Below are 18,064 nucleotides of genomic sequence, written 5' to 3' on the forward strand. Positions count from 1 at the left end.
GAAGGTGCCTTCATCTTTCTACACTGGTATAGCTGGGAGAATGAATTTAGGTACTGGAAAGGAACAGGTATTAAATTTAAACAAAACAAGTGGAGGGTAATTCCTTCCCCCATAGCTGTTTCAAGCATGGATTGGCTCCTGGAGTTCTCTGCGTCGGCAGCTAAGCCTGCAACTTCTGGCATCTGATGCTGCCAAGGCTGGGCAAAGAACTGTTCCCGGCGTCCATCACTGCTGGGCAAGGAGCAGATCTTGCCATCCTCCAACATGGTGGCTGGGCCCAGAGTGATCCCTTGCGAAAGATGTAAGCGGTCTGAAGAGAAACCAGAGTATTGCAGTGGCGGCCACCCCCAGTTCCAGCATGCACAGACAATACTTTTTTATTGGAGGGGGGCAATTTAAACCCTCAAATATATATGCAGATCATGGCCACAGGTGCCTAATATTATTTTTCTCTTTGACCTTATCTATATACTATTAGACCTATTGCTATATAGTTTATATAGTTTAGATCAACAGCAGTGTCCCAAAGGCAGCTGTATACATGATTTTTTCTGCTTTATATCAAGGCTGATGTTTTTAAATCCTACTCACTGTTGATAAAAAAATATCATTTGCCAGCTCTAAACATTTTACAGAAATCAGAAAAATACAACTTAGTAACTAGCATGACAGCCTCATTCAAAACATTTTAAAATCTTGGTAGAGAGAAGCAGCAAGTGATGAGCAAGAGACCGTCAACATGACTAAACAAAACCAGTTGATATGCCGGGTGAATACTGTGGCGAGTAGTCCCAAATGGAATCTCTAGGATAAGACCTGAGCTACTGTCCACCTGAAGGACTAAGCAAACACATCAAATAACAAAAAAATGCTGAGTACTATTTCCTACAAAAGTTTGGTAACAATTTCTTTAACAAGCCTTGCATTTTCTTTAACTTTGTCTTATTAAGGCTCTTAGCTCTTGAAACAGAAATATTGGTGTCTAGAGAAAGCGTACTTCACTTACGGAATGCTGGAGCTCCATGAACCTTGGCAAATACAAGGGGGAGAAGCTCACTGTGGGTGACGCCCTAGGAATCCCATTCTGTAAAATTCCATACATGTGCTAGATTGCTATTTACTTGAATGACAAATCTGGTGCATAAAAGAGGAAATGTCTTCCAAGGGCATCTGACTACTAAAGGCTATTCAGGGGGGGGGGGAACACCCCTAAAACTAGAAAAATCTCCAAATAGGAAAAAAAAAAACACACCAAAAACTCAGTCTGCTTTGTCCAGAATGCTGAACAGCAGGATAAGCAGACATAAGGAATGAAATGAACAGCTTTCCAAGCTTCACTATTGGGAAATATTTAGTGGAAGACAGACCAAACAGAAAGCACCCATTTCCAAATGCTTTGTGGAAAGGACTCCACTGCACATGCGATTTTGAGGAGTTTATTAAAGGAAAAGTGAAGCATCAGTTTTAAATTGTACAAAAGGAAAAAACCTCATATTGTAAATGTACAATTTACAGAATTACTAGCAAAACCAATCAAGGAGACACATTTAAAAAACCTATTGATTGCAAACTGAACTGGAAACCCATTGGAGGTAACCTGTATTCTTTTACAGAACTCTATAATGATCACTTAAAATTCAGTTTTTTATATGGAGGGATGTGGAGCACAAAGTTTATTTGTGATGGCCTGAAACCAGCAGCATTTATGCCACTCTGCCCACAAAACAGAAGTGCTGCTCCATCCATTCCTGTCTGCTCTTTTGGGAGAACTCGTACTTGTCCTGAAGCACTAATCCAGTGACTTTAGCAACTTTACAGTAAACAGCTACCTTGAAGGAATGGCTGAATTATCAGGTCAAACAGTTTTTGGCAACCACAACTTTTAAAAAAGGGAAAGAGTCCCAATATTGAATGAAAGTAACGTGATTAGGTATGTGTTCCTCTTCTCCCCAAAGGTAAGCATTGGATGCACCTTGTATGTATTATAAATCTACCTTTTAAAAGGGAGCATGTCACAAATTATTTTGCAGCTGTTATAAAAAAGCACTTATGAAGTGTCTGCGTTAAACTTGGGCCAATTTAGACCTGCTTTCTAGCACTAACATTCGAATTCCAAAAGGAATAATAGTTTGGCCTCATTTTTACAGATGTTCTAATCGATAAGAGCTGTGCTCAATACCTTGGGAAAACAATCTCTTAGAACAATGAATTAGCTGATTACTTTTTGGATTGTTCTGCTTTTTTGAAAATCATTTAATAATTACTCTTATTAATGCACAGTTAACACTGAGAATGTAGCTGTATTCCATTGTAAGCTTAAGAACGTCACCATCTAAGCACAAGTTTCTATGCAGCACATACAGTAAATCTAACTGGCAAAATTAATTTACAGAAATAGCACAAAAGGGTATTTACGGCATGGAAAGTTAGACACTTCTCTATGGTACATTTAAAATTGCTTTGAAAATGCATGTGTGACTCTTGTTCCCCACACCCTTCCCAACCTCCCCCATGATTTATGCTTCATAGGAAAGCTGCTGCTTGGGTACCTGGGATCTGACAGGTCATGAAATAGGTAGTAGAAACAGCAAATAGATTACTTTAGAACGACCGGTTTATTTTACTGAGAATATTTTATTTGCTGGTATAAGTTGCTAAAAATGCACAGAACAAGTACCAATAGAAAATGTGCTGTTGTGTGTTCCCCTAGTGCTATATAAAATGAATGTTACACAGCGTCTGTTGGAAAAGTGGCTTCATGGACATCTCTTATTTTATGCCCTATTATAAATAAAAATAAATCTTCTCAGAAGTATAAAATCTGGGTTTTTTCTTTTCAGAATCTGACTTTTTTTTTTTGGCAGAGATGCACACATCTGACTTCTAAACTCTTTTGTAAGAGTGTTTTGCTCTCAGTGGTCAGAGAGGATACTGCTAGTCACATCCAGTGTGTTTAACAACACTTCTCCAGCCAGGATGGCCTACTGATCGCATCGCTGCTGGTCAATGGCAGACAGGCATAAATTTAATAAAAATGGCTAGCTTCTAAAACATAAAAAGGCAAATGTTAAAACATTTTGAAGTTGTACAGCAGAAAAATAAAGTTAAAAAGTTTTGTTTTCATTCAATGTTTTCTGAAAACGTGTAGAACATTTATTTTGCAACTGTTTTAATTTAAAAGCTCCTCCCCATCCAGGAAAAAAACCTGTATAAGGACTGTCAAGGACAGGGAAACAAATGATTTATAGGTCAGCCTTTCTGAAGTGACTGATTGGCCAATATTCCGTTTCATTAAGAAGTTCCTCTTCTCTCATTACAAAAAGGAAATGACCTTAATCATTTGGTAAAAATCAAACCAAATCACATCAAAAATGTGGTTTTTCATATAAGCTATCACAGTATATAGGCCTTGAGCTCTAAAGAACAGAGTTCCACATTTGAATAATGTCTTCACCAGACTTCAGAACATTGGCATTCCAAATCCCTAGAAAAACAAGGAATGGCAACAGTTAAATACAGGATAATTCTTTGAAGTTCCAAGTACTAAACACGCCCAGTGAAATCTTACCGAATCATCCTCGATGATAGCTGCCGAGTCAAAGAAATCTGGCCTCAATTCAGCTCGTTCTCGTCGGTTCCTTGAAGGGGGCTAGGAAGGAAAATGTTAGTCAATTATTTTGGAATCTGGGTTTGGATAAAGAAGCAGCAGCTGCGACACAGCTGGGAGCGACATTTTCTTATTTCTTTAAAAGGGACACAAGAATTAACTTTGCAAGTAATTTAAAACTAGGACAGGATACATGCCTCTTCTAAACTCAATCTACAACCCAATGCTATTCTAAAGATTTAATCTTTTGTGACTTCAAAGGCTGGGAGAAAACCTGAACTTCCTGAAGCCCATCTATATGGAGGCAATTTCAGTTCTTGGAAAGACTATAGCCCTTTTTAATTTCCCTTTCTGCAGCAGTAACTATCAGGATCTGCCTATCAGGATCTCTGAGAGGATGGGACTGTGGGGGAGGGGAGTTTGGATGTTACTGTTGTGGCTCAGCCTTGCAAGAATGATGTAATGTGCACGTGGGCATAGGACAAGTTGGTGTGGTTTTCCCTGAGAATGGGAGGGAACCCACTTTTTCCTGGTAACGGGAATCCCATCTGTTCTCGGTTGCAGGTGAAGTTTTGATCAGTGTATTGCCTATCAAATCAGTTTCAGCAAGAATAATCATGAGCTTCACATCACTACCTCAGTAAGCTGCTTTTGCTGCTAATGCCAAATGTGTTCATTGAGAAAGTTGACAGTAACATTAATAGCATATACAATGGTGTATGATAGAAAAATGAGCCTCTTGTGGCGCAGAGTGGTAAGGCAGCCGTCTGAAAGCTTTGCCCATAAGGCTGGGAGTTCAATCCCAGCAGCCGGCTCAAGGTTGACTCAGCCTTCCATCCTTCCGAGGTCGGTAAAATGAGTACCCAGCTTGCTGGGGGGTAAACGGTCATGACTGGGGAAGGCACTGGCAAACCACCCCGTATTGAGTCTGCCATGAAAACGCTAGAGGGCGTCACCCCAAGGGTCAGACATGACTCGGTGCTTGCACAGGGGATACCTTTACCTTTACCTTTTTATGATAGAAAAAGCAACCCCCCATTTATAACAGTCAGCTTCATTTAAACTTTAGAATGTATGAAGTATGCAGAAGACTGCTGATCATTCCCACAATTCCCTACAGTCTACCTGCTCTACATAGATGTGGTCAAACAAATATCTACAAGAAGTCTGTGACTTTACAATTACAATTCCAAGCAAATTCATATTTGATGCTCAGAATAAAAAGTTTGCTATCACTTCAGTTATAGAATAAATCAAGGAATGGAAGAGAAATGGAAAAATGAAATTAAGCATGGAAGGCATACTGAAATTCCAACCAAAAGAAATGATCTAACTAGTAGCCATCCATCCATTTTGTTTTTTTAAAAAAAGTTTTGAAAGTGAGGATTACTTACCAGATCAATGACCATTGTGTCCTCAAATTCTTCATTCATGTCCTCTAACTGACCTCGTGAAGACATCATTACATCTTCAAAGATAGGTTCTGCATCATCCTCCATTAGACCCCGCCTTAAGAAGAGAGAAGGAAAATATGCATAAAATCTAGTGTACAATTATTAGTCTATTTTACTCTATAATCCGAGTGGGTAGGAATTTCAGTGTAAATAAACTAAGCTAATGTCTTCCTTCTGGGTAAATATGTGATAATGGTGACCAGGAATGCCTTTTACCAACATGAGCCAACTGCAGCCTTTCCTGTGCAAAAAAGATCCTTCCATTGTGGAGCTTAGATTGAGATGCATGCCCTAGAAGCATCTAAATTAGACTACTGCGGTGTATTTTATGTCTGGCTGCCCTTAAAGCCACAATTGGTGCAGAATGCAGCAAACAGAATTCTGACTCAAGTGGGTTGTTGGAACCTTATCACATCAGTCTTGTTCAACCTATAATGGCTCCCAAATTAGTTCTGGGCCCAATTCAAGGTGCTGGAAGGTGACCTTTAATGCACTATATGGCTTGAAGCCAGCATAATGTAAAGACTGCCTACTCCCTTAGAAATCAAATTCAACCACTCCTGTTATCTTCAGAATACCTGTTTCAGGTGCATCTCTCCACCCAATGCTAAATGAGTGGCAACCAAGAAAGGACCATCTCGGTTCTGGCACCAAAATTATGGAATACACTTCTATCATTCTCACAGTGAGTGTAGACTTTTTTGTTTTATCATTACCTCACTGTCATTGGTCCTCTTTTCTATTCATGTGTGCATATGTTTTTTGTTCTGCAAATATATGTGTGTGTGTGTGTTTTACTTGTTTTTTTACTGTTTGGCTTCTTAAAGATCTTAGGTTGGGTGGAAAGACAAATGTCTCAAATGTATTAAATACATTTTCACATGAACCGTGATTCATTCTGCTTAGTTACTGTATTTTCTGTAGTCTGCCTTTTGGAGTAATTTAAAATCAAGAAAAACCTATACAATGGCTGCTATGTACAAGCAAGTGACTCACTCAATAGGTACTGAATCACCTGGTTCACCTCTGGCTTGCATCATTCTAAATACTTACACTGCGTGCCTTACACCACTTCTTCCTTTCATGTAGTTCATTCCCGTTCTGTCCTTTCGACTTAAATCTTCTAGTTTTTGTTGGCCCAGCCAAGATATCTGCATCTGAGGGCTTAGAAGAGGAATATATCAGTCATAGGATGCATATACACTTTTTTCTTACTTTACTGCAAGACTGAGTCATACCAGTTGCACATATTTAGATTTATACAATGTCTTATAATTTTAGATTATTTATTCCTACTTTTATTGTCATTAAGTTATAGTTTTAATGGCATTTTTGTACACAGATACTAAGAACTGAAATATTAGCTAGTTTAATAAAAATGTTTAAAATGGTGTTAATAACAGAGTGCAGGAATAAGACACCTAAAAGAAATACACTGTAAAATCTAAAGTGAGACTTTGTACTAGGATAAAACTAAGAAAGTACTACAAAAAGGCTGACATTTTAATAATGCATTTAAATGTTCTTATTTATAGGGTTTTCCAATAAAAGCTGGTTGGGGTCAATAAACACTCTATCAATTGAATGGAAGAAGTCGCTAGTTAGCACAGTCTGTAAATTTCCCTTAAGGCTGCAATACTTCTGTTGCAAGGAATCTTTATTTTTAGTGCACTATTTTGTGCCTAGGAAAATGCAGTAATCCTCTGTTAACACAAGGACTGCTGGTGTCGCAAAAAATGTAACTCCATTACAGGAACCTCCTGGATACCTTGGGTAATGTCTTTAGCAAGCAAGTCCTTTTCAAACGTTTGTATTAATCTAATAAGTTGTTTAATTTTCTTCATTTTAAGCTAGTTTTACAGACAGAATCAAGTCTATACCTGCCATAAGGGTTATTTTTTAAAATAAGAATTTTCATTTCAACAATATTTCTAATGAGAATAACAATATTTTAAATCATTGCTTAAGCATGTTACTGTTACTTACTTGTGTAGGAAATCTTGTTCGGCTCCAGGCTCTGACTCATGCTCTTGAATTTGCTCCCCAATTTGTCGAGTATTTTCTCTTAGAACTGTTGATGTGAGCTGTGGTGTCTGTAGAGCACTTGGAGTTTGAATGCTGTCATTCCTGTTCAGCCAGGAGCCCTCTAGATTGTCATCTATACCAAGATAATTTCACAGGATGTTAAACAATGATAATTAACAAAATCATAGCATGACTAACCTGCATAAATCAAAGTGAAAGTATTTGGAACAGATAAAGATGAACAAATACTGAGTTAATACAAAATCTAATTTTGACACTCTGGCTATCTAGCATTTTATTTCCAGTTTGATTTCTAGTATACATTACAACCTTAATTTACTTTTGTATGTCTAACAAAAGAGAAAATATTAGCTTTACTTGAGCAATATTGGAGGCTTTATTTAGGAACAGAAGAGTCTATGCTGATCTGCTCAAGCTTTCAACCTGTGTTTTTGTAACCCAAGGTCAAATGAAGAGACTTCTTCCACACATTCCAGGCTTTTAAAAACTTTATGAAATCCCCAAGTGTTTATGGGTCACAAGTAAATGTGCATGTCTGTCATGACGAAAACATATGCCAGAGTGGGATTGCAAGTTAGGATGGGTCCTAAATTGGAGAAAATCTGAAATTTAATGTGAACCTAATTAAACCCCATTCTATGCTTGTAGGATTGTTCTCCCATGCTTCACAGGGTAGAAATTGCAATTTAGTTGCCAGCTCTAACTCATTTGTGGTCTAGTAATTAAAAGCGAAAGAACAGAGTCAGTTGGGGTGGGCTCACCAAATGCTCGTAAGGTCTTCAACAGAGGACAAAAGATTGGATATTCCCATGTTGGGTATCTGATTTAGGAAGAGTAATGTAGTAGATCTTACTGGCTTTTCAACTAGTAAAAGGGATAAAATACCCTTTTTGATCCCTGAAGGGTTGTGTCAAGGACTGTGGAACTTGCAAGGAAAAATATATAGGTAAGACAGGGCTACAGCAAGGAGGGGATTGGATCACCCCTATTCCCCTGGAACTTGCTAATATCCAGCCCATTAATTTACTGACTACAGCATTGTGTTCTTTGCTCAGACAGATTTCTAAAGTCCACCGTATGCTAATAAATATTATCATACAGGATTAAAGTCTTTAAGTGCAATGATTGGAACATTTGTTGCTGCAACTTATGAGAAGACATGTAACTCACATAAATTTATACTGCAAGGTATTTGCTTTATCCATGAAAAAAAAAGTCAAGCTACAGTTATCTACAATGAGATTCAAAGCCACTTCTGCTCAAGGAATGTCTTGGAGAATCTCTAGCATTTAACTTTTCCAACAGGCAACCAATAAAAAGTCACAAAAATATTGTCTACTGCAAGCCTGCTCCACTGTAAAGGAGCACATTTCAAAGCAATACTTACCCTCAACCCTTTTCTTATGAAGTGGAGGCCGGCCTTTCTTATTTCTTACAGAAGAAGCTTTGCTGCTGCTGCTTCCACTATTCACAGACATCCTATCATCCTCACCACCTGTAACTAATGAGTTTCTGTAGGAAATCAATGGAAGCCATACATCTTCCCGCCTTTCCATCATCTGCTCTGTTAGGAACTTCTCCAAGTAAGTATGACTAAAAGATAGGAAGGAGGGGGAAAAAGAGCAGAGCTCATTAATAAGGTAACTCTTTATAGTCACAATATAACTTCAGTACTAAGTAATCCTCAGATAACTTGCATCCACTGTCTGAAAGCTATTCCTTTTGCCTGAAATTTGGTTTGGAGAGTTCCCAATTGAGTTTGATCAAGTGATATTTCATCTGTATGCAACATCCTGTTGGAGCTACTGTATATGCCATTTGTTTTTGTCTATATAACGCTGCCTTATACTGAATCAGACCATCAGTCGATCAGTACTGTCTAAGACTGGCAGCAGCTCTCCAGGTTCTCAGATGTCTGTCACATGACCTACTGCCTGGTCTTTTTGAAGTGGAGATGGCGGGGATTGAACCTGGGACCTTATGAATGTAAAGCAGAGGGTTTTCCACTGAGCCACAGCCTCTCCCCTAAGAACAGGTGTGCAGGGTGTTCTGTCTTATTTATCAAACACATGAAACTGCCTTATAGTGAACAAACCCTTGGTCTATCAAGCTCAGTATTGTCTACTATGCCTGTCACTGGCTCTCCAGGGTGCCAGTCAGAGGTCTTTCATATTACCTGCTACCTTCATCCTTTTAACTGGATACGGCCAAGGTTGAAAACCTGCAGGCCAAACACACAGTCTACCTCTGAGCCACAGCTTCTTCTCATCATTTTTAAAAGGATGAAATTAGGTCAGCATCAGTTATTAGAATGGAAAAGTACTTTTATGAGTAGAGATGAATAATGCCTGTCTAGCTAAGTTTAGAAGAAAGATTGAGAGAACATCTAAACTAGATTCAGTAAATACTTTAAGGGGCATAAAAATATCAGTGGCACATTGATTTTTATACATTAAACAGCTGTTCTAAGCAGTAAAGAATACAAACTGTTAATTTGATTTTGAAAGAATGTAAGAGAATCAGACGTGTGAAATTCTGTAAGTCTCCCTGGAGTCCTTGTGAAGGCAAAATAATATAATAATAATAATAACAATAATAATAAATACCCCACCAGTTTCAAGAAACAGTGAATAGATTTATGAAGAGCATTTTTAGACTATAGAAGTGGCTTTACCTGCCAACTGTCAGTGTTTCTAGACATTGCAAAATACTAAAAGTTACAGGGAGCAAGGAGAATGAGGAACTACTCTGCTGCTCCAGGGTCTTACTCTAGGCTAGTGGTTCCCAAATCTTTTGGCCTACTAGTTCCTTGGTTCCATAAACTCATTCCCAGTGTCCCATGCCTAATAAAAACATTATCCAGAACAGAGAACAGTGGTTTGCACAACCAACTAAGGAAGATAATATCAACAAAATTCAAAACAATAACAATGAATTGTGCATTTACTCAAAATCCCAAAACTTTTTAGTTCATTGTATTAAACAAAATGGATGACTTTGATCCAGTGAACCCAACTTTACGAAGTCTGATAATCATTTAGCAAGAATTTTAAATACCATATTTAGTAACCACCTCATTGTTCAATAAGTTTTTTATGTGATGGATGGGCTTGATGAAGTGATACCCATTTCCCAGTCTGGTTTAAAGTCACTTAGCAGGAGTTTTAAATCACCGCATTAAGTAATCTGGAGTAAATTTCTTTTCTTGGAGAGAAGCTGGATGGCCACACTAAAACCACATTCTACCAAACATGATGATAGAAATGCAACAAGGAGAGTCTTTGTCCATAGTGCAGGATAGCGATCAGAAATTTTCTTTTGTAACCAAAACTTTGGGTATGATTTCTTAACCTTTGACTTTAGCTCCACATTACTGTGTACCTCAATTAGTTCTTCCTCCACAACCCCAACTTCAGCAATAAAGACAAATAAGCAATGTCATGCCTGGTCTCTTTCAGATTATCACTAAGCAAGGCACTCATTACTTCAAAAAACTCCACAACAATGTCAAAAAGCATCTCACACAGTTGTCTTTTGATAGCCAATGAACTTCAGTATGAAGCAGCAAACATTCAAAATCTTTATCATTCGTAACACAGAACTCCTGGAATAGTCAGTAATTGAGAGGCTTTAATTTTATTTATAGCAGTTAATGACTTGCGCAGGTGATCATTGACCTTTTTCTGCATCCAGATACTAGCAATGAATGACAGAGAATGGTAAAGTAAGCAACACACCAATGGTAGTGTCAAGTCACCGATGATACTTCATTAGTTATATAAGCAATGGAATTTCCTTGTCTTTGAAGAACTACTCAACTGCCTCACAAATAACAATACTTGTACCACATCATTGTCTTTTATAAATTGCAGATAATGAAGAAACTTAGATTAATTGCCTGGGAAACTGACTCATCAAGCTATAATGCAAATTCTTTTGTCCTCGGTATGTTGCACAATGTATCTTCCACTCTTTCAGCCATTTCATTTATGCCTCTTTGCACTGAATTGTTGCTAAGAGTAGTTGTCTTACTATATCATGTGGTGACTTCTGTAAAACAGTACTTAGAACCTAGCTAACTGTTGTTAGGATAAGTTCTTTGCCAGCTGCATGTGGCTTTCCAGACTTGGCAATCAACAATGAAATGTTTGATGAATGCAAATCAACAGTGTTATGTCATGAATAATTTCAGAACATGCTTGACAGTGCTGGTTACTTTTGAAATTTGTCAAGAAATGATTTTTAAAAAGGTTAACTTCCTGTATGCCATGTCAGCATGAACGTTCTTCCAATGTTCAATCAGTCTGGAAGAAATCACTGCCTTATTAGAAAAGACTTTTTCATACTAGGAGCATTGGCAGTTGCTAATTTGTCGGCGCTGGTAGAAATCCATATTTTGGAATTCTCAAGCAACATTGTCTACATCTCTTCTTTGATTTTTCTGATTCTGCCATTTCTATTCTGAAACGATTACTGAGAGCCAGTTTGGTGTAGTGGTTAGGAGTGCGGACTTCTAATCTGGCATGCCGGGTTTGATTCTGCGCTCCCCCACATGCAACCAGCTGGGTGACCTTGGGCTCGCCACGGCACTGATAAAACTGTTCTGATCAGGCAGTGATATCAGCGCTCTCTCAGCCTCACCCACCCCACAGGGTGTCTGTTGTTGTATTTGTCTGTATTTGCTGGCGTATACTTTCCCCCCCTGAAAAACATCCCTCCAAGTGGGGGGGGGTCATCCTATACACCGGGTGCACTTCAGTTGGGATAGACATAGCTGCCCATAGTGGCCTTCCGATGCCCGGCCACCTCATTCTACATACCATCCAGTATCGCGCGGTATCCAGTGCGGCTGCGGCGGGTCATCAGCGTGGCTGTGGTGAGCATCAGCAGCGAGACAGGGGTGCCAGCCTTTTCAGCGTGAATGGCCCCTTCTGCTCGGCGGGAAGCAGCAGTGCTCCGGCCCGCCCCTTGTCTACGCAGAGCTCACACATGCGCACTAGTGCCGGTCACAGGGAGATGCAGGGGTGAGCCGGGTATATAACAAACTCTATATTTTGAGTGGAAATGTTGGGGGGTCGTCTTATACACCGGCAAATACGCTATCTCCTTTTTATAGTTTTATTGTTCTTTGCTTTCATTTTAATACTGCAGTTCTGAATAAAGGCAATGTGTTATATTTTATTTTTAAAGATTTGTCTTGGTGCTTGATCTTCATTTTGGCATTTTTCAGTGGTGGTTTGGATGCACATTGAGAGCAATCTGCAGACTTAGGAATGGTGTCTAGTTGAAACTGACCTTAGCCTGACAAAACTGATGAAACAGAAAGTGGTACAGAAGACCAAAGGTGAACTGTTGTTTCTATAGTAAGCCCTCAGCAACCAAAGTAATATAAGAAACTGCCTTGATGTATATTGTGGACTGTTATTTTTTTCTGTATTTTAGGTATATTTGTATTGCCAAGAGGTCTTGCCTCACTGAGCTTCTTTAACTACCCAAATTCATTAAAGAAAACTTGCCTAAGGCAAAAATGACATCTGGCAAAACAATCACATTAAAAGGTAATGTTTCAGAAAAGTATTTTCATAAAGGAACAGGACAGTGGACTATATCACTCACATTATATATCCTCTGTTTGCTGTATGTGTAGTATGTTGCTCTCACTGAATTGCTTTCTATGTAATACTATTTTCTGCAGTGTTCAACACAGCATGTCTAATACCTTTTAGTTCAAAATTTTTGTCACCCTAGTCCTATTACAGTGCTTATTAGATGTCTTATCTTTTTAATTGCGTTGACAAACTGTGTAATCTGCCTCATATCTCATCTAGAAAAGTGGACTATAAATGTAAATAAATAGTATTATATAATTTAAGCACTGCATGAAAGATTAAATGAGGAAATAGATACAAATAATGCATAATCTAAATTGATACTGCAAAAGGAAAGGGGAGGTAGAAGGCAAATTTAACTACCTCAGGACATGCATGAAGTCAAGTGGACACAAGCCTCAAAAACACTCACTTTCCTTTAAGTAGTCAAAGATTGCCAGCAATGCTTTTCTGCTCTCATGCAAGACGCAGACTGGAAATACAAAACACTAACCTGTTCTCTAGTGTAAAAACATATCACTGATTGGTTACCCCTGCGTACTCTGTGTAGAGATGGATGTACCATCCAATTGTCAGTCTGGGAACAGCATGAGACAGGGCACTAAGAAAGCACTGATTTTATGCATTCAGAATGTTACATCCTCACATGATTCCAAATCCATTTACAGAAACTGTCATTAAATGAACTTTAAACGATATATAACACAGCCTACAGGCAAATGTATGAAGTATCACTTACACTGTTTTTTTGTCCTGCCGCAGAAGTTTAGAAGAAAACTCACTAAGTACTTCCAAGAAAGCAAGATTAGGCGGTGGATATTCTTGACCTTTTTGATTCTGATATTTAAAGGCAAATTCTATGCCATCCCTGTAGTACAATACAAAAGCATATAAGAATTTACACAGCTAAGAAACATTATTGTGTGAAGTATCTCTTTATCAGTCAAACTTTTCAGTTGAACAACACAAGTGCAAATCATATTTCTAAACTCAAAGACTAAATCAACAATTCCACCCCAAGATCCAGTGTGGAGGCAGGATGGCTGATGTGCATGCAGATACAAATATCTAAAGCATGGTGGTCATTACAGTAAACTGACAAGATGGCTCTTTTGATGATGACTACATTCTCCATCTAGGGCAGGGGTAGTCAAACTGCGGCCCTCCAGATGTCCATGGACTACAATTCCCAGGAGCCCCTGCCAGCATTCGGGCTCCTGGGAATTGTAGTCCATGGACATCTGGAGGGCCGCAGTTTGACTACCCCTGATCTAGGGCATTACTTCTTGATTAAGATTAGCAGTCCAGAACCAGAACTTGGATTGGGGATTTGGTGTTCACACAGACATATATCAGATTCTGAATTTCATGCAACTTCTGCTTTGCCCTTAGAAATTCTTATCTTATCATGATATCAATTCACTAGCTCACACATTTCTAATGCTGCTAAAAGCTTGTTAAGTTTAAACCAGTGTAAAAGAATGAATGCATTACATATAATGCATTTTTGTACCAGTCTAGACTATCACATATATAAAGAGAAAATGCATGAGTCATCTCTCCATAAGATGCTTGAAGCAAATTATGATATATAAAATGTGGCCTGCTTTTTAGTAGCTTATGACTAACTATTAATAATATTTATGTCCTTGATGAGTCAGACCAGCATTCCAAAGAGCTAAATTTAAACTATTCAACTGATATAAAAAATATAATGATTTATTCCCTAACAAACCTACCACTAGGAAACATCAGAATATTCCCTGTATGCATAACATTTGTAAATAGTAAGAAAAATTATGGATTTAAATTCTTTCCTGGCAAGCTGAAATTGCTTCTGATTAAAAAGCCACACACATAAACAAATACCCCTTTACAGCATCTTCCACTCACTTGTGTAATGTAGCCACAGCTTCTCTTGTCTTGATTTGATCGAGGCCAAAAGTGAGAGCAAACCTGCGGGCCAACTCCTTAATACCACTGACATGCGCAGATGTTCTGTCCAAGTTGGGACCTTGCTCTTGAACAAGCTCATTAAACAGCTAAAGAAAGAATTTAATTGTTAAAACTAACATAGGTGGTGCCTAGTGGAACTTCTAGATGTTTGCACTGATGTCACATAATCAATATTTGGGCTTAAACTAATTTGCCATTCATGATGAACCAATGACAACAATATTATAAAATCTTGTTATTTCTAATGCAACAGTAAAGAAAAGTGAAATAGCTTTGATAAATCAACCACATTATTCTGAGCTATAGAAAAAATAATTTTTGCTAGTCTTTCTTTGACACTGGACATTATTCTCAGGTCTTTCTTTGTGTCTCTCACATTCTGAAGTAAGGCAGATGGCCATTTCAGAGATGCCTCCCTCCCTTCTGGATCCTCCTTCCCTTCTTTGGATAGTACCATCTTTGGATGTTTTTCAGCACTGGATCATAGCTGATTTTATTTCAGCTGGCATTTGTACATTTCCCTCTGCTTTTTGTGGTAGTATGACTTTAATTTGTTGATGTTTATTTTTAGTTACTGGTAAATTACTTTTAGTTTTCTTAGCTGATTTGATCTGTATTTGCATTTTTAGTACTGCCTTGTTTTAACTGAATTTATATTGTTGTGAACTACTCCAAGCATTTGTGGCAGAAAAGTGGAATATTAAGATTATAAACAAAATCACTCAACAGATCCACTTGTACTCCATATTTTCAGACACTAAAATTTCCCCAATCCAGGGATAAATCTTTACTAAAATTTACCACAATATAGATGTCTTGGTTTGGGCAGTTTTAAGTTGATAGATTAGTTTTAATGAGACTACTCACTATATAGAAATAATTTGCACGTATCAGTTGCTTGATGAATAAAGTAGCCCCAAGAAGTCACCTTGTTTTGACCTACAAATACTTTTCTGACTCTTAGAAATAAGAGAAATATTGTAATGGCTCACCAGCATTGATGACAGGCCATTGTGAAAACAAAAGACCAGCAGCTGATCATAACATATGTATGTAAGGCATTATTTGAACATTAAAACTTTGCTTTAACATTCTTACCTGCTGCAAACTGAGGATGAGTGTTTTTGCACATTGAATTTTATCAATTTGTCTTGTTTTACTCAATGTCTCCTTAATTATATCTCCGTAGTCATTGTAGTACTAAAAAAAAGCGTAGTTGTAATTTTTATCATTATATTCTTAAAAAATTGGACCTCAGTTTATTTTAAAACATGGCAGAATTTAAATGAAGGAGCCCATTCTTTCAAACAGACAGTGATCACTCTCACAGTCCTTCATTAGTTTTACAAACAGAAAAACTCTAGGATTCAATGGAACAATGGACACAACACCACTCAATACAGCAAAATCATGCAATGGAAGAAAAGCAAGGGGTGTTACTTTTTCCAAATATACAATGTTGACATTTTAAGGAGAAAAGACCTAAACAACAAACATTTACAGTCATTTAGACCAGAACAATAAATGCAAAGTAAAATTTTGAATTCATTTAAAACTCAGAATCATAAAATCATAATTGAACAGTAATTAACATAAAATTTGCAAATTTATGACTAACATTTTTAAAATGTAAAAAAGTTTAGTTCCTGTGAAACTTTTGTGCATCTTAATGAGGGCAGCATAGAATTTCACTGAACACAGGGTAGTTTGGGGGTTCTAATCACTTAAAAGTTTATCTTTTCTTTTCCTGTCCGACTTGAGTGCCTCTCTAATATAATTTGTATTGTTCTCTCACAGACTATATTATAAATGGGGCAGTGGACTAAAAAGTGTTCCTTTGTTTCAACCTGATTGCTGGGGCAGGGGCATCGTCTCTGAGGGAGGGGTATTTTGGCTTTCTAGTACTGCTGTGGGCAAGGGCTGAGCATCTGGCAAGAGTGAAAGCTATTTGTTTACTGCTTCAATGACTGTAGAGATAAATGGCTGGAACTGTTAAATACTTGTTCCTAGCTGGTGCTAGAAAACCAGGGGAATTACTTAGGTCCTCTTGCTGGCCTATGTCTTTAAGCTTTTGCTTTGTTTTTGGCCTGTTGTAGATTTAGCTTAAGTTCCAGATCCATTCACATCCCCAACTTTTCTAATTTGGATCATGAAGACTGAAAATTATCTTTAAAGATGAGAGATGCCGAAGTTGCAGGCTGTTGTTTTAACTTCAGCCACATATGAATAGAGAGCATGTTGATTTTATCTTCAACTTTCAGCGTCTCTGTTTCCAAGTGCACTAATGCTTTAGGTATACCCTGGGGAAGCTGAAGGATAGCCCTAAAGAATTTGGATTGAACCCTCTCTCTTTAGTAGCAATATTTGATATTGGAGCTCCAACAGAAGCACCATAAAGTAGCTGAGAGAGGAACTTAGCCCTGAATACCTCTAGGGCTGCCGGGAGGAGAAAAGAGCTAATCCACAATTTACCTTCATATAATGTTTGAAGATATCAGCTGCTGCATGCATATCTACAATGTCATAAATTATAAGCTTGCTAAAGGCCGCCAAAAGATTCCTTCTCTTGTGCAGAGCTTCAATTTTATTAGCTTCATCCTCTTCATCTCCCTCTAAACAAAATAATATAATATTTCAAGTTGACATCAAGCCTATTTACTGACATGGCATTACCAAATGTTCAGCTGTAATCATAGGTGGAAATTCAATGACAACTTAAAACTGAAATAGTAACTTATGAACACTGATCATTTTGAATTTTATGCAAGTTAAAACTCTCATTGCAGTCACAGAATATATACAGGATTGATTCAGATATTACAAACGTCACAAACTGTGAGGCAAATGGTCAATAAGTCCTGGGTTTTCTTATTATTTATTTATTAAAACATTACTTCCCACCTTTCCTCTAGGAACACTCTCTCCCTCCTCCCCCTGATAGTCATAGACCCCTAATTTAGAATTCCAGTTAATGGAAAAGAAACAAAATCTCAATTTTTTAAGAGATCTAAACATAAACTTCAAAACAAACTGGGGTTAGACTGATTGCTGCTTCATGTGTACTGGGAGCAAGAAGTGCATGAGCCTGAATAACTGATATTCATTTATACAGATAATCTCATTTATTTATTTATTTATTTATTATTCATTGTACTTCTATACCACCCAAAGTTCCGCACCAGCTGAGTAAGAGGGCGCGTAAAAATGTTAAATAGGATTGGACTGCTCTCTGCATGACTCCACATGGGAGCTGAGGGCAGTTAGATACTCTCTCACCCATAGCTACCCTCTGTCCGCAACCTTGGAGAAAGGAGATCAGCCATTTGTGGGCTGTCCCCCATATCCCAGCGTTGGCAAGGCCGTTAAGAGCTCATGGTCGACTGTGTCAAACG

General features: G+C 38.0%; 1 protein-coding gene across 3 annotated transcripts in view; it reads right to left on the bottom strand.

The window, feature by feature from the left end:
* Positions 1-1,420: 1,420 nt before the first annotated feature.
* STAG1 (STAG1 cohesin complex component) overlaps positions 1,421-18,064 on the bottom strand; it is a 177,770-nt gene continuing 161,126 nt past the window's right edge. For all 3 annotated transcript variants that reach the window (XM_077349210.1, XM_077349207.1, XM_077349208.1), the window contains 10 exons: positions 17,145-17,284; positions 15,771-15,872; positions 14,610-14,758; positions 13,456-13,584; positions 8,495-8,700; positions 7,048-7,219; positions 6,115-6,225; positions 5,002-5,116; positions 3,569-3,649; positions 1,421-3,484 (listed from right to left, as the gene is read on the bottom strand). In XM_077349210.1, coding sequence (XP_077205325.1) covers positions 3,461-3,484; positions 3,569-3,649; positions 5,002-5,116; positions 6,115-6,225; positions 7,048-7,219; positions 8,495-8,700; positions 13,456-13,584; positions 14,610-14,758; positions 15,771-15,872; positions 17,145-17,284 — 1,229 coding nt within the window. In that variant the 3' untranslated portion in view covers positions 1,421-3,460. The remainder of the gene's footprint in view (positions 3,485-3,568; positions 3,650-5,001; positions 5,117-6,114; positions 6,226-7,047; positions 7,220-8,494; positions 8,701-13,455; positions 13,585-14,609; positions 14,759-15,770; positions 15,873-17,144; positions 17,285-18,064) is intronic.

Source organism: Paroedura picta, chromosome 8, assembly GCF_049243985.1.
Source record: "Paroedura picta isolate Pp20150507F chromosome 8, Ppicta_v3.0, whole genome shotgun sequence".
NCBI classification, from domain to species: Eukaryota; Metazoa; Chordata; class Lepidosauria; order Squamata; family Gekkonidae; genus Paroedura; species Paroedura picta.